This window comes from Trachurus trachurus, assembly GCF_905171665.1.
Source record: "Trachurus trachurus genome assembly, chromosome: 4".
NCBI lineage: Eukaryota > Metazoa > Chordata > Actinopteri > Carangiformes > Carangidae > Trachurus > Trachurus trachurus.
In genome coordinates, this window is record NC_139898.1 from 6,083,886 (window position 1) to 6,105,841 (window position 21,956).

At 43.2% G+C, this 21,956-nt stretch overlaps 1 protein-coding gene across 1 annotated transcript in view; it reads right to left on the minus strand.

Annotated features, from left to right (window-relative positions):
* arhgap39 (Rho GTPase activating protein 39) overlaps positions 1–18,997 on the minus strand; it is a gene marked incomplete at its 3' end in the record, with an annotated part of 105,469 nt that extends 86,472 nt beyond the window's left edge. The window contains exon 1 of the mRNA XM_083970695.1: positions 18,876–18,997. Within this exon, the coding sequence (XP_083826821.1) occupies positions 18,876–18,886 (11 nt within the window). The 5' untranslated portion in view covers positions 18,887–18,997. The remainder of the gene's footprint in view (positions 1–18,875) is intronic.
* Between the last annotated feature and the right edge of the window lie 2,959 nt (positions 18,998–21,956).

Genomic DNA, 21,956 nt, shown 5'->3' on the forward strand with positions numbered 1-21,956 from the left:
ATTCTCACATTTTGGGGGCTTAAGGCGAGACAAACACCCAAATATATGTTATCACAAAAAGTGGTATTTTTATAATATGTCCCCTTTAAGGTTGAAAAACTACATAGTGTTGCTTTAAAGTATCATACACATCCTGTGTGAGAAGACTTATGATGGAGTTTCCTGAAATATGGCAAACTGACCAATCAGGGGAGAAGACAGGTGGCCTATAACCTGATGGGAGTGTGTGTGGTGCATGTGGCATAGCATGGCAAACGGAATGGATTTGTCAACTGCAGCTGAGGTCACATCCCCCGTCCCCTCCTCATGCCCCCACCCCAACTCCAGCTGAACTTGTCAATATCCATCCAGTGACAACACAAGAGCCCTGTGGTGCTAAAAAAAAAAGAGAGTGGGCCTGATCAATGCATGGAGGATCACTATGAGCCATTGTGTTTGTGAATGTACCAGCAGCTAGAAATATTTACATGGTCTTTATCAACATATGACCAAAAAGCAGTCTGTATACAGGACATACACCCACAGTCAGTAAATCAGCACCAACAACCCTGCAATCAGAGGACGACATGTTCTACTCCCTGAGCCACAGCCAAACAACACCCATTCTCCAAAAAAGATTTACCGTGCCAACAGAAAACATGGGATACTTATTTTTGTGTCTGTTTTTAAAAACAATGTCCACCCACCTTGGTGATTCACTGTTTGAATGTCTCCAGTCAGACGTGCTTTTCTTTCCAATAGAAATGATAAATGGCTGGAATGTGTGGGAATAAAAACGTGAAGGCTGTTTCCTGTTTATATTGTTGTGTTTAATCACATCCTACAGTGCAGTACAAGAGGGGACAAGTCCCTGCTGGGACAAGTCCCTGCTTTAAAGTGCACCAGACATTAGGGCTGGGCCATTATGGCAAAAATCATAATCACGATTATTTTTGGTCAATATTGAAATCACGATTATTTTCACGATTATGTATTATGTGTCAATCCAAGATGACACAAAATCCAGCACTTTATTATAGATGCACTTTTTGTAAGCAATAATAGCACTTTATAACAGATGCACTTTAATGGATCTTAACAGCTACATCCTTGATCCCGAACCTATTATTACACACTGCTCTTTCCACTACAGCCACGGTATAAATCTGTAATGTGATTTGTGATATAGTATTGTGGTATTGTGATATGGTACTCGTACCATACTAAATGTTATTAATGTTGTTATTAATGTTTTGTACAATTGTCGTTATGTGTGCCGCGGGACTACAGATGGAAATTAGCCCAGAGCTAAATCTGGTGTATTTACATTTTTTATAATGTTCATTAATATGCAAAGTCCCGTCACAAATAAACAATAAATGAAATGAAACCAGCAACAACTATGCAGGATTTGTAGCTTAAAGCAGAAGTAAGCGATCCGGTCGTTTTGGCGAATGCTGCGTTCCAGGCAGGCTTTTGAAACCGTAAGTTACAGCTTCAACGACTTACGACTTTGTAGCGTTCCAGGCAACCCGCAACTTTCGGAGTTTCTCCGACCTGTTGCCTGTGAAAGTCACTATAACGGCCACTCGTAACTTCCGACCCATGAACTCGTACCAGATCGAACTGGTACCACTTCACAGGTCGGAAAAACACGAGTTACAGGCTGCCCTGAACGCACCATAACTTCTTGTCAGCCGACGGAGTTAGCAGCCCCCGCCCTCGTCATGGATCTATAGGTCCTCATCCCTACGCCACCACATTCACGCGCATCCCTTGGCTGCACACACAGCCCTTCATGCCGTTCTCTCTCCTCATTGGATAAAAATTGTAGGATACAAGAAAAGTTTTCTCCTCGGCTTACAGCAGAGCAGAGTGACTGACAGACTCGTGTTTCGGTCCAAACACTCTATGTAAGTGATTGCTGTCGGAAGATATAACTATTTAAGACTTATATTAACACAAAAATATCGCTTACTTCTGCTTTAACTATGCTACATTTTTAACATAATTAAAGGGACAACGAGGAGTTTTGGAAAAGCGAAGCGTTTTCACACTACATTTATGAGCCTCCGCGCGCACCGTACATTTCTTTGACCGGGCGCAAGACGGACTCATGTTTTCATTCATCAATAATTAAAGTCAGAGGTTCAAAGAGGTTCACATACCACCGTAGTTCCGACCATAAACGGCGATGCGGCTGCGTTATTCTCATGATTCGCAACGAAGGAAACGCTGGTCGGCTCGACCAGCACTTCCGCCACCACTAATAATAACAAAATAACGATAGAGACAGAGCGATATATTTATCGAAAATGGGCCCATTAACAAGTGTGGGTAGCGGAGATTCATCCACATTAACGTGAGACTTTTTTATAACCGAATAGAAACTCCTCGTTGTCCCTTTAAACAGCTTTGGAGTAATAGTGATGGTTAAATAACTGACTTGTAACTTGTCCCAGGGAGAATGGAGGCTCTCTGCCTTCCACCTAGCGTCTCTTGGCTGAAAACCAACCTTGTAAGATCAGAGCCTCCGACCGGGTGTCACCACACAAACGTGCCCCGTAACCCGTAAGCTCTTGTTTATGACAGACTACACGAATATAACATGTATGCTACATAACGTTATCCACCGCTCTATTGATTGATTTCTGGCCAGCTTCGTTGTAAACAAATGCACATGGCCGAGAGGAGGGTTAGAGACACAGAAGAAAAGTGCTGTTGTTGTTGTGTTGCAGCTTCGAGGAGACAAGCGAAGTTTCTTTCTTTCTTTTTTTCTTTTTATTGCACATCCATTCGGCCTGAGCGCTGTTCTCCCTTTGCCTCGTTCACAGCATTGACTGAGTGAGCACAGCGCACGTTTCGGGGTCGGAATCACGCATGTGTCTTCAGAATAAAACACCAATAGTCTAGGAAAATCAATTAAATAATCTGTTTATAGGAATCAAGAAATCCATGTGTGTATTTGTTTTATTTCTTACTCCCATGACTCCTTGCTGGTCGTCTGCTTCTGCTGCTATAGCTAACGTGTGTGCAGTTTATGTTCAGTAAAAAATAAGAAATAAGTCAGTGCCAAGCTGCAGCTGGGTTACCGATCTGCACTACAGACATACAGTAGGCCGACTGTTTTTTACTAAACCGCACAACAACGTTAAAGGCAACTGCCTATTTATAATTCTAACCACAGTAAGCTATACATTACTGTGCTGTATTGTGTACAGTATTTGAGTTATGTGTGTGCAGTAATTAAACGTGCACGGTGCCTCTTGAAAAGGATTTGAAGCATGTGTGAAACATTAAATAAAATTCAGTAAATGCTGAAGCTGTCCGTTTCCTTACATTTATCTCACTGAAAAACGATACAAATGGCATTTAAATGATGTTCTGCATAAAAAATGAAGTAAAAATAATAAACAATTGGTTATAATAGTCAACCGCTTACAGTGCGCACTATAAGCAGTTTCCACTACAAGCTTTTTGCTCATGGGAAATGTTAAATCCCCCGCTATGAACTGGAGGTATTTAGAGTAAAACTATGCAAAAAACACTTGCATACTTCCTCTTTAAGAAGAACCAGCAGCATTTCATGATCAGTGTGGTTGTGGCTGTGCAGCCCTGGTCCTATCATGGTGCAGGAGAAGATCTGCTGTCAGGTCTTCAACCTTATGGAGCGCTGAGGGAATTCTCTCACATTAATATTCTATCTATAACCCATCTCAGCATCACGGCAACATCACAGCGTGTGATGATGAATGCAGCTCCACAGCAAGTTGGACCTGGACGAAGGTGCTGCAGTGAGACAAACTGACTCCACTGTGAAAACACTGAGGATGCAGATGCTGAGTGTCAGGAAGTGGACATGACATGAGACAGAGACGTTACAGTAACACACACACAATTAAAGTCCCCCTAAAGAGGCATTTTAAAATTTGTAAAAATGACTATTTTTTGATTAAAATTGCTTTCCCACAAAAAAAGTTGTTTAAAAAAGCTCCCAAATAGGCTAAAAACAGGTCTACTATTTCTCCCTCATTGAAAAATCCAGATTCTATGAATAGTATGCAGATGCTAAGTAACAGCGCTGCACAACCTTGGCAGGGGGAACGGAGGAGCGAAGTCAAAACATGATTCAAGGCGGCGACTAAACCTCTGGACCACGGCAACTAATGATAACATGCTCGAACATCTAGCTGTGTAAGTAGATCACATCACAGTGCGCAACAAATGAGATGCAAAACATATTCAACGGGATTGGTTGCTAGGGATTATGACGTATAAATCCCGACTGTTTTCTGAAAACCTGAATCCAACTTTTTCAGACTCTGGCTTTGAAACTGCATTTTCAAATCTAAAATGCTCAGTTGTGGCTGCATTAGCGACTTTGCTGCTGAAATGTCTTGTAGCAGAACGCAAACACTACATTGACATGTTAATAATTTCAAAAAGTCAATTTTTGGTTTAGGGGGACTTTAACCCACACACACATATAGAGAGTAGTCATGTATGCATATGCAGTCTGAAGCCTGGTAATGCTTTCCTTCCTTGTCTTCTTTATCCGTCCTCCTCCCTCAGCCACGACCCCCCTTTCCATCCACCCCCTCACCCCAGGGGCAGTCCTTAAATCAAACACATTTACACAATAATCCTATTAGCGGGAGAAAGTGCTGTGTCTCTGTCAATCTCTTCATCCGTCAATACCCCCCACTAATACCCCCCCCCCCCCCCCCCCCCCCCCCCCCTCCATCCACTGTCAGTGCCAGTCAATATGCTGCTATCTCTGTTCACTTTCAGACTCTGGTTCAAACAGGCTTCCTCTGCAGCCAGGAGCGATCTGTGTCGGCACAGAGCTCCATGGCGCGACACTGTGTCACATCGGCTTTTTGGGGGCAGGGAGTGATGGAGGCGACACGACGCGCTGCTCTCACTGCGCCGCAGCTCGCTCTCCACAACTGACACTTCTCCACTGTACGGCCTGTCAATACTCCCTCATGGCTTTGTCTCCGTGTCCCCTCCCTCCCTCCCTCTTCTGTCCTCCACCCTCACTTCCCACAAACATGTCCTGCCCTTTAGTCAAGGTCTGCCTCTGAGTGAATTCCTCTCTGACTTATATCCTATTTTATTTTTGAAATGACTTTTTTTTGTGTGTGAGTTGATTTATTTCCTGGCCTTGTGTGTTTCCCATCTTTGTGCCGGCCTTCCCTGCTGCATTTAGTTTCTCCTCTTCACTCTCAGTCTCTCTGTCTCTCCTCAGTCTTAGGCCTTGTTCACACTGCCGCTACAGATTCTATATGCAGACATAGTGCATAATCCAGATTCAATGGTTTCAATGGCTTATTTTGCACAAACAGAATAAAATAAGGTATGCCCGAATCACAAAGATAGATTAGGAAGAGGCTTATGTAAAGCCTCCACCCACAGCAAATTTTAGAATATCACTAAATTAAAAGAAATGCCCCAATGACAAAGAAAATATATATCTATACAAACACTTAAAGGGATAGTTCAACATTTTGGCAAATTGGCCCATTGCCATAATCGCTATAGTCACAGCAGTAGGTTTGTTACCTTTAATTGTCGGTGCAAGCTATTTTTAGAACGGCGGAGCAGAGCGGCGAGCTGCTCAGAGCTACGCTACGGAGGCTAATGGGATTTCTTGGTTTCCCTCATCAAACTCATCAAATACACAATCCAACAACTCCAAAACGCTCTAGTGGACAAGTTGTGACCTGCACATTCACCACGCTATGAGATAATAACAGAGACAGAGTTGTTTTCGAGGTAAATTCATGCAAAACCGCTGATGCACGTTGCCTTCAGGGACAGTTTTTCAGCAAGCAGTCTCTTACCTTGAAACCGACTCCGTCTCATAACGTCTTAAAAGAAGTTTAAGAGTTAAAAGCTCATGCTTAGGTCACGCATGAAAAGTTATAAAACATTTTAAAATGCACCTGCATTGTTTTGTGACTCAGTTAAATAAAAAAGTCTGTTTGTCCAGTCATATATTTTGTCGTTATAGTTTTCTTAAAAGTAATGTTACAATATTGTCTCGTCTCATTCTTGTGAACCCAATATCATTTAACGTCTCGTCTCGTGAGCTGAGTGTATCGTCACACCCTTACTGGTTACTACAAAAGTTACAGATTGTATCTAGTTTGATTTTATGACAGTCTGAACCGCCAATAACCACCTGAGATCCGATCAGATTTTTACTAATCTGATTCAGACCATATATGGAAGTGGTTTCAAATGCGATTCTGATAGGGTTTGAACAGATCCATTGCTCAAATAGGATTTCAAGGTGTCTCCTGTGTCACTCCCAGCATCACTAGAACAAAAACAACAATGACGACGGCGTGTTCAACGTCCAACACCGACACATGATGTGGAATGTCTGCCCCCGTATCCAGAAATGTGAACGCCACGTTGCATCGTCCAACGGCCCCTTCCACTGTTCCACCGATCCACCAGGGGTGATGGCAGCATGAAAGACAGCACCACTCAGCAGTCGCCTCCATTTCTGTCGCTTCCTTGCAATTAGCAGACTATTTGCGCTCCACATAATGATTTGGGACAGAAACCAGCACGGTTCCCTGTCGTTTATTTTGTTGGTTTGTTTCTGGGCGTAGCCTGTTACCATAGAAATCAATGTGGATAAGAAAATATGGACACATGCAGATCGGATCTGATCACCTGCAGTATGTAATGTGGACTGTCTGGCCTGCAGTCTGAACGAGGCCCTGACCTCCGTCTGCTCCTGCTCCTGGTTCTTTCCTCTGCTGCGTATCCTCCCGCCTGCCTGTGTGTTCATCCACCCATCTGCTGGTAAGCCTTCTCATCAGGGCAGGACCATTCATCTAAATATAATCAAAACCACAATATGGCCACAGGCGATATCCAAATCACATGAGCTGCAACTCCTCCTGTGATAAAAGGTAAAGTGTTGTGCTGCAACATCATGTTCTCACAAGACTCTACCTCTGGCCTCAGTGGTCTGAGGCTCAGTCTGGATTGTGTGATGACATAATAACATTCATCCCCATCAGGCAATATTTGTGTGGAAATAATGAGACCCCCGTGACTACAACATTTTTGGATGCAGACAAAAGGGGAAAGCTAGGTAGTGTTGAATTTATGGGCTACAATAACGTCTTCAACGTTGTCGGACTGAGACACCTTAGGGGGTTTAATCCTTATGGCCCTTTTTCACTAGCTTTTTTTTTTTGCTTTTCCACTTGCACTCGAGCACGAGGTCCGAAACGAGAATTGTCTGATCTGTAGGCTGACACATTTGTTATTCTTTTACACAAGTTAATTGACTGCTTTGTGGAAAGGCACGCTGTGGTCCGTGATCGAGGTGCAGACGAGTGAGTTTGGAGCTGACGAGAGGATCGAAAAAAGAGAGCGAGATGACGTGGCCGTGGCCGCCGTTATATGACGACCCCGCCCCCGCTAACTATGAAGAACTGTGATGGAAAAGCACCTAAAGGTAAAAGGTAAAGGTACTAGGCTTGGGCGGTATCCAAATTTTGATACCGTCAAACTTCCTCCACATTTTACCACGGTATACGGTATTACCGTGACTAATTAAAAATGATGACGTAAGTGGCATTACCAAACATTGGCTTGTGTATTCACCATTCAGTAACTGAATACTAGGGCTAAACATTAGCAGACCAAAATCTCATTGGTCGATTGGTCGCAGGAAAAAAAATAAAACATTTGGAGCCATGTCTTGTGAAAATTAAGTCAAAATCAATATGACCGAACTGTATATGAAAGGCTATAGGGCTTTTATTTTGAAGGGCCAGATACAGAAAGTCATGACACGCACTCGCTGTCAGTTTTTTTTTTTTTACACGGCACGGCAGGCCCGGTCCCTTTTTTTTTTTTTCTTGTCAAGAGCGACTTTTTCCGATGTTGTTCCAGACATTGGTTTGGAGAAGTATCACTGGTGTTTTCAACGATTAGCGGGACCCGTCCCACAGGCTCACCGGCGGTCAGTCTCACAGTGTCACGGAGCAGAGACATGATAGTCCCCGCTGCAGTCAGAGTCGCGCACCGCTCCACGCCGCGGACCCCCCACCCCACCTGCCGCAGCTCAGTCACTCACGCTCATCTACTGTGTTTATTGGTGATAAACGGGCATAACGGTAAAACCTGACCGACTTTTTGAAACTAATCAAGTTAATAAACTGTGTGCAGAGCGATCTGGCTGTGTGATGTGTGTGTGTGAGTGAGAGTGACTATGAGGAACGTGTCCGACGGGGGAGCGGACAGTGGAGGGGGGGGGGGGGGGGGGGGGGTGTTTAAAAGTAGGCTAAAACAAATTAAACTAACTTAAAATTCAACCACACATAAGTGCTACTGGACATATAATTAATTTTAGACATTAAATTACTTTTATTTAGCCTAATATTTAATCCTTATCTCCTGTATAAGTGCATTGCATTTTTTCATGACGGTATTGAAACTGATACCGTTGCTATTTTTAAATACCTGCAGTATACGGTATTACCGTAATACCGCCCAAGCCTAAAAGGTACTTTATTTGTCTGAGGAGCAGTGGGCAGCCCGCATGGTGCGGTGCCCCGGGACCAACTCCAGATCATGAGCCAGTGCCTTTCATACCATAGCACAAAGGCAGCACTGGTCCAAATGAATACTTTTTTTTGCCAAATTTGAAGAAATTCCCTCAAGGTGTTAAAGGTGTACAGAAAAGAAAAATGAATTTGATTCCACTATTGGTCATAAAATTAGTGTAATAACTCATCTATCAGATGATGTAGCAAAATTCTATTTTCGAGTAAATCCGGGATGAAAGTGGGGTAGTTTTTTTCCGCATTGGATAATACAGGCATACGAATTATGCGTAACGTTGCTCACGATTCATCAGCCACTGATATTGGATCCATCATCTGTCAATCAAACATCTGAGATACACACACACTGAGCTCGGTCTCGCCCCAAACATTGAATATCTCGCCCGCTCGATAACGACCAATCAAATTCGTTTTCCTTACTCGGGTAAACTCGTGCGGCAACTCGTAGAAGAAGGCGCGACAAACAGGACAAACGGCCATTTCTGAACGCCTTTAAGACATGTGGTGTGTGAGGTCATCATGTCCTTGACCTTTGACCCTAGAGCAACAAATACCAACAATATCAGTTCATCGAGTCCTAATAAATATCAGTGTCCATGGTGGTGTTACTAATGCTCCCAATATGAGAATACCACACAGATACATGGACGTAACCATGAACAGCTCACACTGCAGCCTCGTCAGACTTCTGTTGTCCTTTCATGTCACACCATCAATAGGAAGCCGACCGGCAGCCACAGTGCTGCTCCTGTCATATGGTTCATAAGGGAGGGAGGAGCGGGACCAACATGGAGGCCGACCGAGCAAAATACAACCACAAGGCACGTATGAGTAGGTCACGAAGTCAGCACACACTCACACACAGATGTGTAGGATCTAGGGGTGTACAGCCAGTGTATTGTATTCGGATTCTGGCTTTAAAAAAAAATTCGGGAAGAAACCGGAAGTGGGCGCACTGACTTCAGCCGAGCTAGTGCTACGCCGAGCTAGCCCGCTATCTTCCGCTTTAGCTCTCAGCTAACTAGAACTGGAATAAAATAATTTAATCGTGCGGCTCTTCTTGACTTTCCAAACGTAATTGATGGATCAAATTCTGGTAGTGAAACGAGTCGTTTCGCGGGGGTTGTGGCACTCAAAAAAAAAAGATCCACCGTTTTATAGCCGCTTCTTTTCCCATTGTTGTCTATGAGAAAAATGCTAAGTTGTTGAACGGTGACCCTGGAAGTATCGGTGAGCACTTCCTGTCTATTGTAATGCAATGCATGCAGGGAGTTGCTGTTTCTTAGCAATCCTAACGTTATTTGTGTAGGCCTACTTCCGAATACGTATTGGGGCTCGGGTACACCCCTAGTAGTAGGCCTGGGACGATAATCAATAAATCAATTAATCGCACGATAAATGAAAATGAATTCGATAGTTTTTCCGGCCTCGATAAATCGCCATGTGCATGCGCACATTTTTGTTTTCCTCCAACCAGGCTGGATGACAAGAGGCTTCACTCTGTGCATCGGTCTCAGCACCTGGGCCGTTTGTTTTGCAGAATGAAAGGAGTGAACCCTCTTTTCAGTCATCCAGGATCTTTGTTTCCCAGAATGCATTTGGCAGCAACCGGCAGCGCTAGCTGTAAAGCTAAACAGCTAAAAGCTATTTTACCGTAATAACCGCGCTGTTAACACGTCACTTTTTAAAGTTTTAATATTTTTTCATGCCAGAAAGTCACAGTTTAGGCCCCCAGTCTGTGTCAGTTTATTCATATATCGCCTGTTGGGAGATTTCCTCCGACGTGTTTGGAGCTAATGTGGTAGCAGCCAGCAGGAGGAGCGAGGCTTCCCACAGTCTGCAGCCGTCTGCAGCAGCTCACGGGCCGGTCAACCTCCGTCATTGGGGGAGAAAACGACTAAGAAAACGTATCAGCAGGTTTTTAGAGGTTTACCGCCGGCTGGTTTAATATCTTTTAGGAGATAAATGCTAGTCTCATTGATGAAATCTTACATCTGTGGAAGTCACATTAGTTTGTTTGAATGAAAAGTGGAGCTTCAGTGTAACGTTATTGGACAGAAGAGCTGCACTGCACTGTTTATTATTTTTTGTTTATTTTATTTTTTTAGGATAGTAGCTATAAGTTCTTGTCATTCCAATTACAATGGTTAAAAAAAAATACTCATGAGAAATAAAAGTTTATCGCATTTAAAAGGGTCTACTTGCATTATTATGAAATATTATTATTATATTAGTGGTTAATTTGTTCTCAAAAAAATGTGTCAATAATATCGTTTATCGTCAATAATTTGTGGGACAATATATCGTCCAGCAAAATTTGTTATCGTCCCAGGCCTACCTAGTAGGATCTAAACCGGAAAACCTGTAACACTCGTCCTACTCATTATCAGAGTTATTTCTTCACTTATTTGTTGAAAATCATTTGTATGGAAAATGTCACAGTACTCCACTGGTGACCTGCATTAGCTATAACAGTCAAGGTTACCTCAGAGCCAGATTTTAATAACACTCATCCATCCACCTCTATCATGCAGGACTGGGAGTTGGAGGAACCAGCTCCTGTAGAGACAAAAGAAATGAACAGACTGACTGGGCCCTTTATCTCTGAGAGCTTTTATAGAAACAGAATGTGTTCTTTTTCCTACACTGTAAATCACCAGCACCTCATCTATTATTTTCACTGAGTGCGTACAGTATACCATGCACACTAATAAAAAACATTATTAGGAATACTCAGTTTATTCTAATATGCACATATACGTGATTCTGTCAATTAACGGAATACTTTCCAAACACCACAAAGAATAAGATAGTTCACACCACCATGGCATCCCAGTCGCTCGGAGCGGCGCTATCAGCTCTAGAGATATGGTTTCTACGCTTCAGGAACATCATTAGTACCACACTTGTCATTCGCATGAGAAGAAAAAGGTGAGAAGTGTTCATACGTCGAGTGGCTTCTCTGAGTTTGTTGGCTTCTTCTTTTTCCTGCTCCTGCTCGTGTAATTTGTGTGATAGAACATAATTAACTGGATAAAGATGTGTGCACTGGAAAAACTGATTATTGTGCAAAAAGCATGTGTATTAAACCATTTTCTCTCAAACAATAACTGCCTTAATCCGTTAACAGTTATTGGTTCATGCCGCATACAGCCACTGAAATAAAATTTAAAAGAGTAATAATTGTTTTATTAGTGTGCATGTAAACACACTCTGTTAGAGCAGTGTTTTTCAACCTTGGGGTCGGGACCCCACGTGGGGTCGCCTGGAATTCAAATGGGGTCGTCTGAAATGTCTAGCAATTGATCATACTTTTTAAACTAATTATTATTCTTTTTAAAATTATGATTAAAAACACCACATACACTATATTCCCTAAAGTATTCGCTCACCCATTCAAATGATCAGAATCAGGTGTCCTAATCACTTGGCCTGGCCCCAGGTGTATAAATTCCCTTAGTTCCAGTGAAAGGAACTTTGAATGCTTCAGGTTACCAAAACATTTTGGACGATTCCATGCTCCCAACCTTGTGGGAACAGTTTGGAGCGGGCCCCTTCCTCTTCCAACATGACTGTGCACCAGTGCATAAAGCAAGGTCCATAAAGACGTGGATGACAGAGTCTGGTGTGGATGAACTTGACTGGCCTGCACAGAGTCCTGACCTGAACCCGATAGAACACCTTTGGGATGAATTAGAGCGGAGACTGAGAGCCAGGCCTTCTCGACCAACATCAGTGTGTGACCTCACCAATGCGCTTTTGGAAGAATGGTCAAAAATTCCTATAAACACTCTCCTCAACCTTGTGGACAGTCTTCCCAGAAGAGTTGAAGCTGTAATAGCTGCAAAAGGTGGACCGACATCATATTGAATTCTATGAGTTAGGAATGGGATGGCACTTCAGTTCATAGAATGAGTAAAGGCAGGTGAGCGAATACTTTTGGTAATATAGTGTACAATCTTAAAGGGACAACGAGGAATTTTGGAAAGCAAAGTGTTTCCATACTACATTTACCATGAGCCTCCGCGCGCACGGTGAAATTCTTGGGCCGGCGCAAGACGGACGTCTTGCCAAGAATGTTTTCATTCATCAAGAATGAAAGTCGGAGGTTCGACGATCAGATACCGTCGTAGTTCCGACCAATAACGGCGATTTGGCGGCGTTATTCTCATGACTCGCCGGGCAGCGTCCGCAAAACCGAAAGTAAGGAAACGTTGGTCGGCTCGCCCAGCATTTCCACCATTAAGTAAAATAACAAAATAACGATAGAGACAAAACAATATATTTATCGAAAATGGAGTCATTAACAAGTGTGGGTAACGTAGATTCATCCACATTAATGTGAGACTTTTTATAACCAAATACAAACTCCTCGTTGTCCCTTTAAACAACTGTATTCTATAATTTCACTTTCTCAAATATAAATCAAATAAAATGCAGCTTATAAAAATATCTGACTGAAAAACCACCTCATGAGAGCGCAAAAACTTTTTAGCGATATTAGAGAGGTTTTTCAAAATGTAGGCGTTTCCATTTACCAGTTTTTTATTGCGATATTTAGGTTTTGCACATTTGTAGGGGTAATGGAAACGCACCTACTGTCTCAGTATGAAAGGATTTTGCAGCAGAGCAGTGTATTAAAATGATAATAATCATGTCAAACCTCAGCGAGCCGTGCATGTGATGTGAATCTGTGAGCGGTGTTAATAACAGTTGTTGAGTCACAGCAGGTTGTGGTGAGTCAGAGAGATCAGGTGGAGCGTCTGAGTGGAGGAGGAGCCACCGTGTCTGGAGCTGGATCCACAGAGTCCTGCAGACTCCCTCACCTCCTGGTGATGCTGGAGACACCACGTACATGTGTGTGTGTAGTGTGTGTGTGTGTGTGTGTGTGTGACCGGCCTCGTGCCTCGACCCACCATCACAGGAATATTTCAACCATGTGCTGCTGGCACAACACATACGCTGGGCGCCCCACCCTACAGCTGGGATCAAATGTCAGGCCGACTGCCAGACATGAAGGCGCGAGTGCAGTGTGTGCAGCCGTCATGTGTGGCTGGACTGATCCCAGCTCAGCGCTGATCATTAAAGCCATCAGGAGCACGGTGGAAAATCATCAGCTGCTGCCTTCAGCTCCTTCCTTCTTCACTGACCTCAGAGTTTCTTTTATGAATGATATTCAGAAGGAGATTCCTCCTGGCAGCGTCGTTTCAACAGCCTCTAATTAGTGGCACCGTTTAAAAACCCTGCTGGAAGAAAGCGTGTGCATCCTTTCTTCACTCATTCAGCGCAACCGTAACACATGCTGGGCCTTTGGAGTTTGGACAGCAGCTGCAATCACACTCCCATTAACCTCCACTATTTATATGCATATAACTTCAGCACATACATTCAATTCATGCATAGCATTGAAAGGTATTCTGCAAGTTAAAGCTTTAATTGGACCAAATGCACATAGCTATCATTATCATTGATCAATATCCTGTCAAAGAATACCTTCACTATTATTAGAACAAAGTGTAGGCTAATTATAAAAATGTTGTGGTCCTGTCAGAAAATCCCGTCTTTATGGTGTTTTTCTTTCTTTAAACTTTTACAAAAACCCTCATGGTCAATGTGAGTTTGAGCAACTACACTCAATCTATAAAACAATCAGTTTTGTCCTCATTTACCAACACCGTATGATCGTAGGTAAACAAGAAATTTCATTTTTTAACAAAGTCCTTTCTTCATAGAAAAAAAACACAGATTTCTTCAAGGTTAAATTTCAGCAGAAACCAATGTCGCCTCCTAGACATTCAATTTTCCAACTCACTTGCAACACCTTGCACATCTTGAGAAAGAACTTGTTGCCAAATAAATTACATTTCCTTTTAGCAGCATAATGAGATGTTGTTAATTAATGCATCCGCCGAGCGAGGGAGTCACATCTGCAACCACAATGTAATTGGAAAAACAAATGAGTGCAACATAAATGTAATTAGTTGTGGCCGATCAGACTTTGGCATATGAACTCCTTTTGAGATGGAACCAGACGATGCTAACGGTTTTAGAGCTAGCTAGGCTGCTAGCTGCAGCTGAGACGGCAGAGTGGTGGAACTCCACGTGACACATGGAATCAGAGCAGGTGTGTCCAGGCAACCGTATGCAGCTAATCATGTGACTGCGTTAGTCCAGGGGTGGGCAAAGTTTTTGGCTCAGAGGAGAGAGGGTTTGTGTGAACTAATATAAATGAAATGTGAAAGCCATGACCTAGCAGTAAAAGAAAACTTACATTCAATTTACATTCAGTTTCAGTGGGAGCAGTGCTGTCGGTCATGGTTTTTGAATCAAAGTTTGTGGTCTATAATTTGGAGAATTCTGTACCAATAACTAGCTTTGAGCTAAATCCGGCACACTTACAAGACGCCACGGCATTAAATTGTTCATTAATGTGCACTGTCCTCGACAAATAAACAATAAAATAAATAAAATAAAATAAATATTTGACGGTCCGGATTAAAGAGCCCAACAGGCTGCATATGGCCCGTGGGCCTCTGGCCATTTCACACCAGGGACGTGACAAATTAACAATACGAAATTGCGAAATATTCATCACCAAATATTTTGCATCAAAAGACAGATGCGACAATTAAAAACGTTTGGCTTTGCGTCGGGTGGTTCTTCACCTCTACGTCGTGTTTTAAATCCGTTTAACACAACTACTCGTTGATTATTCCTCATGTAGCCTACACCTACCAGCCTACGGGACAAGAGATGGAAATTAGCCGTACAGCTACAATCTCTTTTCATATTTACATTTTTTTTTATGTTCATTAATATGCATTGTCCCATTTCTTAAATAAATGAACTTGAATCTTGAAACGTATTGAACACCTGCTGTGCCACTGTTGTCTAACTAACTTCACTATATCCAACACAGCAGCTCACTGTCTGATCACTGCCCTTCATTTCATTGTCTTTGTAAAGTTTGTGTCCCCTGTCAAACAAGACATGGTGTGAAAAGGACTCGTGAGAGCCGGGGTTCGAAAAAAAATATTGATGCACAAATTATTCGCACGAAAAATAGGTGTGAAAGGGCCTTTAGTTTACCCATGCCTGCATACATGAGTGGATGAGAGTCATGACTCGGTCCAAACAGCAGCAGCTCAACAAGAATTAGTCTGAATCAAAGTTGAGACTGGAATCACAGTCTGTCTTAAAGAGTGTAATTACCAACCTAACCACATATTCTGTGACAGCTTTCGCTTTTTAATCCTCTCCCACAGATCGACTGTTGAGGTTCAGTGAACTGCAAATAACAATTATTGCTCATTATTTTGACACTTCATCAACCAGAGTCACAGAAAACTCCTGTTTTGTCCTTCAAGTCTCATAAGACATTGAGAGATGCTGAGCTGCGGTTCTGACCCAAAACACACTCCGTTTACATCATGTTAACACACACACTGGGGGTGCAGAAACCACGGGCTGTGACATTATTGACTGATGAATTACTTTCACTAACAATCAAAATGCTTCATCCCTCCACTGACCACTGACTAATTGATTCATCCTCTCAGCACGTCTCGTGAGGTTAAGTTCTTGACCTTTAAGCAAAGCACCTATAGCCATCATCGGTCGATACAATAATGTAAATATGCACACACACACACACATACACACACAACCAAATCTCAAGCATCATCTGCATCCCAGTCAAAACTGTTATTCCTGTGGACTTCCTCTTCTCAGATGAGCCGATCCTATAGCTGACAGAGGGGGAGGACGGGCTGCACCTGGACAGGTCCGTCCATCACAGGGCTCAACGTGCACACACACACTCTCACCTTCACACCTGCTAAATGTAAAGTCACCAGTCAACCTAGTGTGCATGTCTTCAGACTGTGGGAGGAAGCTGAACATTTTTCATCTACCAGTAAATTTGCCATTTGTGTTCTTTGCAATTCGATTTACGGGCTGTGCCCCTAAATTTTCTGCTTACACCGGTAAAATGTTTAATTATGGGGTCACTGTGCTCCTTGTAAAAAAAAAAAAAAGTTAGTCTGAGTGTGCCGTATAGCTCAGTGGGTTGAGCAGGCGCCCCACATGCAGCCAGCCCCAGGTCGAATCCCCAATCTGGTGGCCCTTCGCTGCGTGTGACTCCCCCTCTCTCTGCCCTCCCATTTCCTGTCTCTCTCAACTATCCTGTCAATTAAAGGGATAGTTAAACATTTTGGCAAATTGCCATGATCCCTGTAGTCATAGCAGTAGGTTCATTACCTTTAACTGTCGGTACAAGCTATTTTTAGAACAGCGGGGCAGAGCCGTGAGCTGCTCAGAGCTACGCTATGAGATAATAACGGAACGTTACGAGACAGAGTTGTTTTTGAGACTGCTTGATGAAAAACTGCCCCTGACGGGAACGTGCATCAGCGGTTTTGCATGCATTCACCTCAAAAACAACTCTGTCTCGTAACATTCCGTTATTATCTCATAGCGTGGTGAATGTGCAGGCCACAACTTGTCCACCAGAGCGATTTGGAGTTGTTGGATTGTGTATTTGATGAGTTTAATGAGGGAAACCAAGGAATTCCATTAGCCTCCGTAGCGTAGCTCTGAGCAGCTCACGGTTCTGCTCCGCCGTTCTAAAAATATCTTGCACTGGCAATTAAAGGTAACAAACCTACTGCTAAAATAGAGATTATGGCAATGGGCCAATTTGCCAAAATGTTGAACTATCCCTTTAAAAAGGCAAAAAGTCTGGAGCCCTGTATTCTGATCAAAATCACAAAAAGGGCACTCCAGGATCTCCACAATGGACCTTGCAACACCACAAATATTTTGACCCACATCTTCAATATGCGACTGAATGCCATTTCACCAGCAGATGACTAATGTGTGAACTATTCCTGATGTGTGTGGTTAGGACCCTGACAAACACGCCTCTGTGTGGATGTGTGTGTGTGTGTGTGTACGATGCTCCGGAGCCCACGGGGCAGACCCACAGTGGTGATTTACATGAGGCCCAACAACCCCTGCAACAAAAATTTAACAGCCATCAATTATTAACTGGGGCTTATGAGCAGCTCGGTGCCAGAGCGACAAACTGCCATTGTCGGTGGAGCAGATGCAGCCCCCACCCTCAACTTCAAAGGGTTATAAGAACATCTCTTTAAAATGACACCGTCCTCGTGGTGCGATCAGTGCTGCTGAGACACATTACAGCTGTTTTAACTGGTCCACATGCCCTGTACTAGGCTATACAAGATGGGAGCAGCCTTCAGCACCACTAGCATTATAGTCTGGAACCTGGATGATCCAGCTCTCATATCAGTCCAGAACAGACTGGACCGCCCTCATCAGTGGAGATGAGGGCAAATGAGACAGTGAAGGGCAGATCTGTGAATGGACATGCTACTATATGTCACCCCACTGATGGATAATGGCAATGCCAAACTTCCTACAGGGAGGTGCTGCTTTAAAAATGGCTGGTGTGGGTTCAGTGTTAGAATATAAAGAGGTAATGTTAAGCTCATGTGGAAGTGAGAGAGGGTCTGTGAGGGAATTCGGTGCTGCTCGGCTCGGCTCGGCTCGGCAGGCTCATCCCCAGAGGCCGGGGACAGCTACACGGCTACGGAAAGGTGGGATGGAGACACACACTTCTCCATTTCGAGTGTCTCCTCTCCTCTCATGGGAGGCGCCTCCATCCATCATGAGGATGCATGAGAGATGATGCTGCGAGGGGAGGATGAGGAGGATGAGGAGAGCCCGGTGGAGCCGAGCGGCAGCACGCCCTCCCGTCGGCCGGTCGGCGGGGGTCTGCTGCTAGCATCCGGCTACAGGAGAGAGGCTTAGCTGCATTCCAGCAAAGAGACGGCGATTTAGACCGACAGGTGCAACAGCAGCATCATCATCACCATCATCACCATCATCACCATCACCATCATCCAGCCTGTACCGCTCCCTCCACCTTGATGATGCATGTTACCCCCGAAGGGAAAAACGGCCGAAGCGGGCAGCCGGCAGCTCGGCCGGGCGAGCACGCCTACCGAACCGGCACCGGAGCCACAGACAGGTCCGTCTTTATGAAAACTGAAATTCAGACAGAAGCGCGGTGAGCGGGCAAGTGAGCAGCTAGCTAAAACACCCGGAGACCGAGAGACCGAGGGAGCGAGGGAGCGCGAGCCGCCGTTCAGCTCGTCTCGTCGCCGGGGCTGCGCTGCCTCCTTCTCCTACCGGGGGAAAAAGAGGCGTCGAAGGCGAAAGAGAAGCCGGCAGAGAGCGACAGAGACGCCGCTCCCAGCAGGACACACTCACCTTTCTGCCATTTTCCCGACGGTTCTTAAAATCCGTTTAGAATAAATCCCACAGCGTCTCCCATGTTGCCCGAATTGCGGTCGCCGCAGTCAACGAGTCACTCTCCTGCCAGAGCAGCGTCAAGCTCCCGACTGCCGCCGCCACCGGCGCTGAGCGGCGCCTTCACAATAAAAGCCTCTCACTCAGCGCGAGGACGCCTTGCACACAACAACCACACTAACCTTAATTATTAATTGGATCATTTTAATTGTGACACATTTCTGCTTGTTTTACATCAAGTGGTGCAATGTTGTTGTGTTATAAATATGACTTTATTGGATTAATTATAGGCTGTTATTATTGCATTAGCAGATGCAGTAGGCTATTATTTCATCATGTATAGGTCTACTGTATGTGTAGCTACTGAAATATGGGTAATCTTTAATGTCTTATTTTAAGTCTCTAATTAAAACACATTTATTTCGTTTAGCATTTCTGGATTTTACTTGAGTTGCTGATTTTCTGTTTCGTTTCCACTGTCATTCACCTGTTTGTTTCTAGCCCTGCTGGTTTTATTGTCATGTTAATGTTTCATTATATCCCATGTGATTTTATTTTCTTTGTTTAACTGTTATCCTCATTTTCTCTGTCAAGCACGTTGTACTAAGTGCTGTATAAATAAAGTTTAGAATCACCAGCCCTGCCTTTGGGGACAGGTGAGAATGTGACGATTGGATGTGTATAGCCTATGTGAAGTGAAGAGAGCAGAATTACAGTGTTCAACTGTTCTGCCATGTTGATGGTGACAGCGAAGGCCAGATAGATAGAAAGATACACAAATCAAATAATCTCATATATAAGACAAGAAAAAAACAGAAAAGACTGAGAAAAAAAACTGATGTCTAGTAGGCTAGCTTGAAGGCTGTTCATTTTTCTGCATTTGTAGGCTATTATGAAAAAAATATTCAGTAATGTTATGTAATGTTATTAATGCTAATGTTAGTCATTGTTCATTCATCTCAATATGGACATGTGCACACTAAGCACATTACCAAATAGGCCTACTGACATGATGAGACAATACATGATGAATCAGAAAAATAACTTAATTTACTCACACAATGTAGTCAGGCTTTCCTATAATGTGGAACACTTGAGCCAAATGCACAGACACTGAGGACAGTTAGGTCTTAAGAGGACAATGAAAGCCCACAGCTTCACACCTGTTCAACCAGATTTACAGGTAGAAAAGCTACATTACAGAGGTCAAGAGTCTGTCAGCAGGAGTCATCAATAGGCCTACATTATTCAATTATTCACAATAGAGAGACTGGCCACAGATTAGGAGAAATGCATCAAGAAAAACACAACTGTTTACACCTACCGAAAAGGGGAATGGCATGCGAGCTGGGGCCGCTGCATTGAGGACTATCCTCTGTATGCTAATTGCTCAGTGAGCTATAAAACGCTCCCACGCCTACTATTTTATTCTGAAGTTAACATTTGAACACTTCCGGTGGTTGTGTCGCTAATCTCGACTAACTTGATGCAACAGGGCAAGGAGTGTTGCTCGTTTCTAGTGGTGATAGATGCACTGATGTTGGATCTAACCCACAGCATATATGGGACTGTCGCTGGTAATATAGGAACTAGGCTACCAACAGGGATTTCAGTGCATTTGTATATTTCTGTCTGGGTGGAGGTGAAGCGGCCGTGAATCCCAGCATGCTCTGGGGCAAACTGGACAGGTCGCGTGCATCACAGAAATACAGACACTCCCATTCAAAGCTTGTCTAATGAGTGTTTGGAGATGTCCTCCCATGTGACTGTGGACAGATTCATAAGGGCAGACAGAGAGAATATGAACTCAATACGCAGCAACTTCATTCCAACTAAGCTCCACCTTTTCATCACCAAAGCCCTTTTCTTTCATGGATCTATGGTTAGTCCAAGATGTTGCCCTCTCTCTCTCTCTCATATTTGAATTAAGCAATAGGCTACATTAAAAAATCAATTCACTTAGGCCTAAATGTTATTATAATTCTATCAAGTCATTAGACATATCTCCTTGTGGCCATGATGCAGGGCACAGCCGGGCAGGAAAAGGAAGTGGGATGGTTTGGTTTCAGACCTTTAAATTCAGGACATCAACAGTTTGCCAGAGGGATCAGATTCCTTCTAAACATTGTTTTCAAATAAGAAATTCCATTAGCCTACACATGAGACAATAATGGCCATACATGAGCTATCAGTTAGCCTACGTCCCATACTATGAAAGGTAAGAGACTCATTTTATGAGATTTTGGCTAAGTATTCTACAGAATCAGACAGATTAAATGCTGACACACAAAAGGAAATGAATGGCAAGGCAAGGCAAGGCATCTTTAGGCAAGGCATCTTTATTTATATAGTGCATTTCATACCAAGGCAACTCAATGTGCTTTACATAAAGACAAAACATTAAAAAAGAAGAAGCATAAGACAGAATAAAAACAAACAAAACACTAAAAACAGAGTTAAAAGCAAGAGCAAATAAAAGTAAAAGAAAAAAAATAGATAAATGAGAATGAGAAACATTCAACACAGTAGCCTATTAACATTGCTGCAGTGTAAACGGTTAAGAGTCAATATGCAGCAGGTGCATCTCAGTAAATTAGAACATTATGGGAAAGTTTGTTTATAGTTCACTTCAAATAGCCAGAATAAACTCATACACACTGTATAGCTTACACATGTCTACACATTTTTTAATTGTAACGATTATGGCTTAAATTTAATGAAAATCCGAAATTCAGTCAGTGAATAATTAGCCTATTAATAATAAAAATTAATAATAATAAAAATTATTATTATTTTTTTTTTTTTTGGGGGGGGGGGTTCTAATAGGCTACTGTAGGCTATCTGTCCTGGTATTTGTGTTCATCAACCTTGACCGATATAGAAATATAGAAATAAATAAATAGCCTAAAGCTAGAAAAAAATGTGTGTGTGTGTGTGTGTGTTGCGTGCTGCAGGTGTGTGAGCCATGCCCCGCCCACCGACACGCTGGGAGGGAGGAGCAGGAGGAAACAGTGACAACACGCCGCAGACCAACATCTCAAC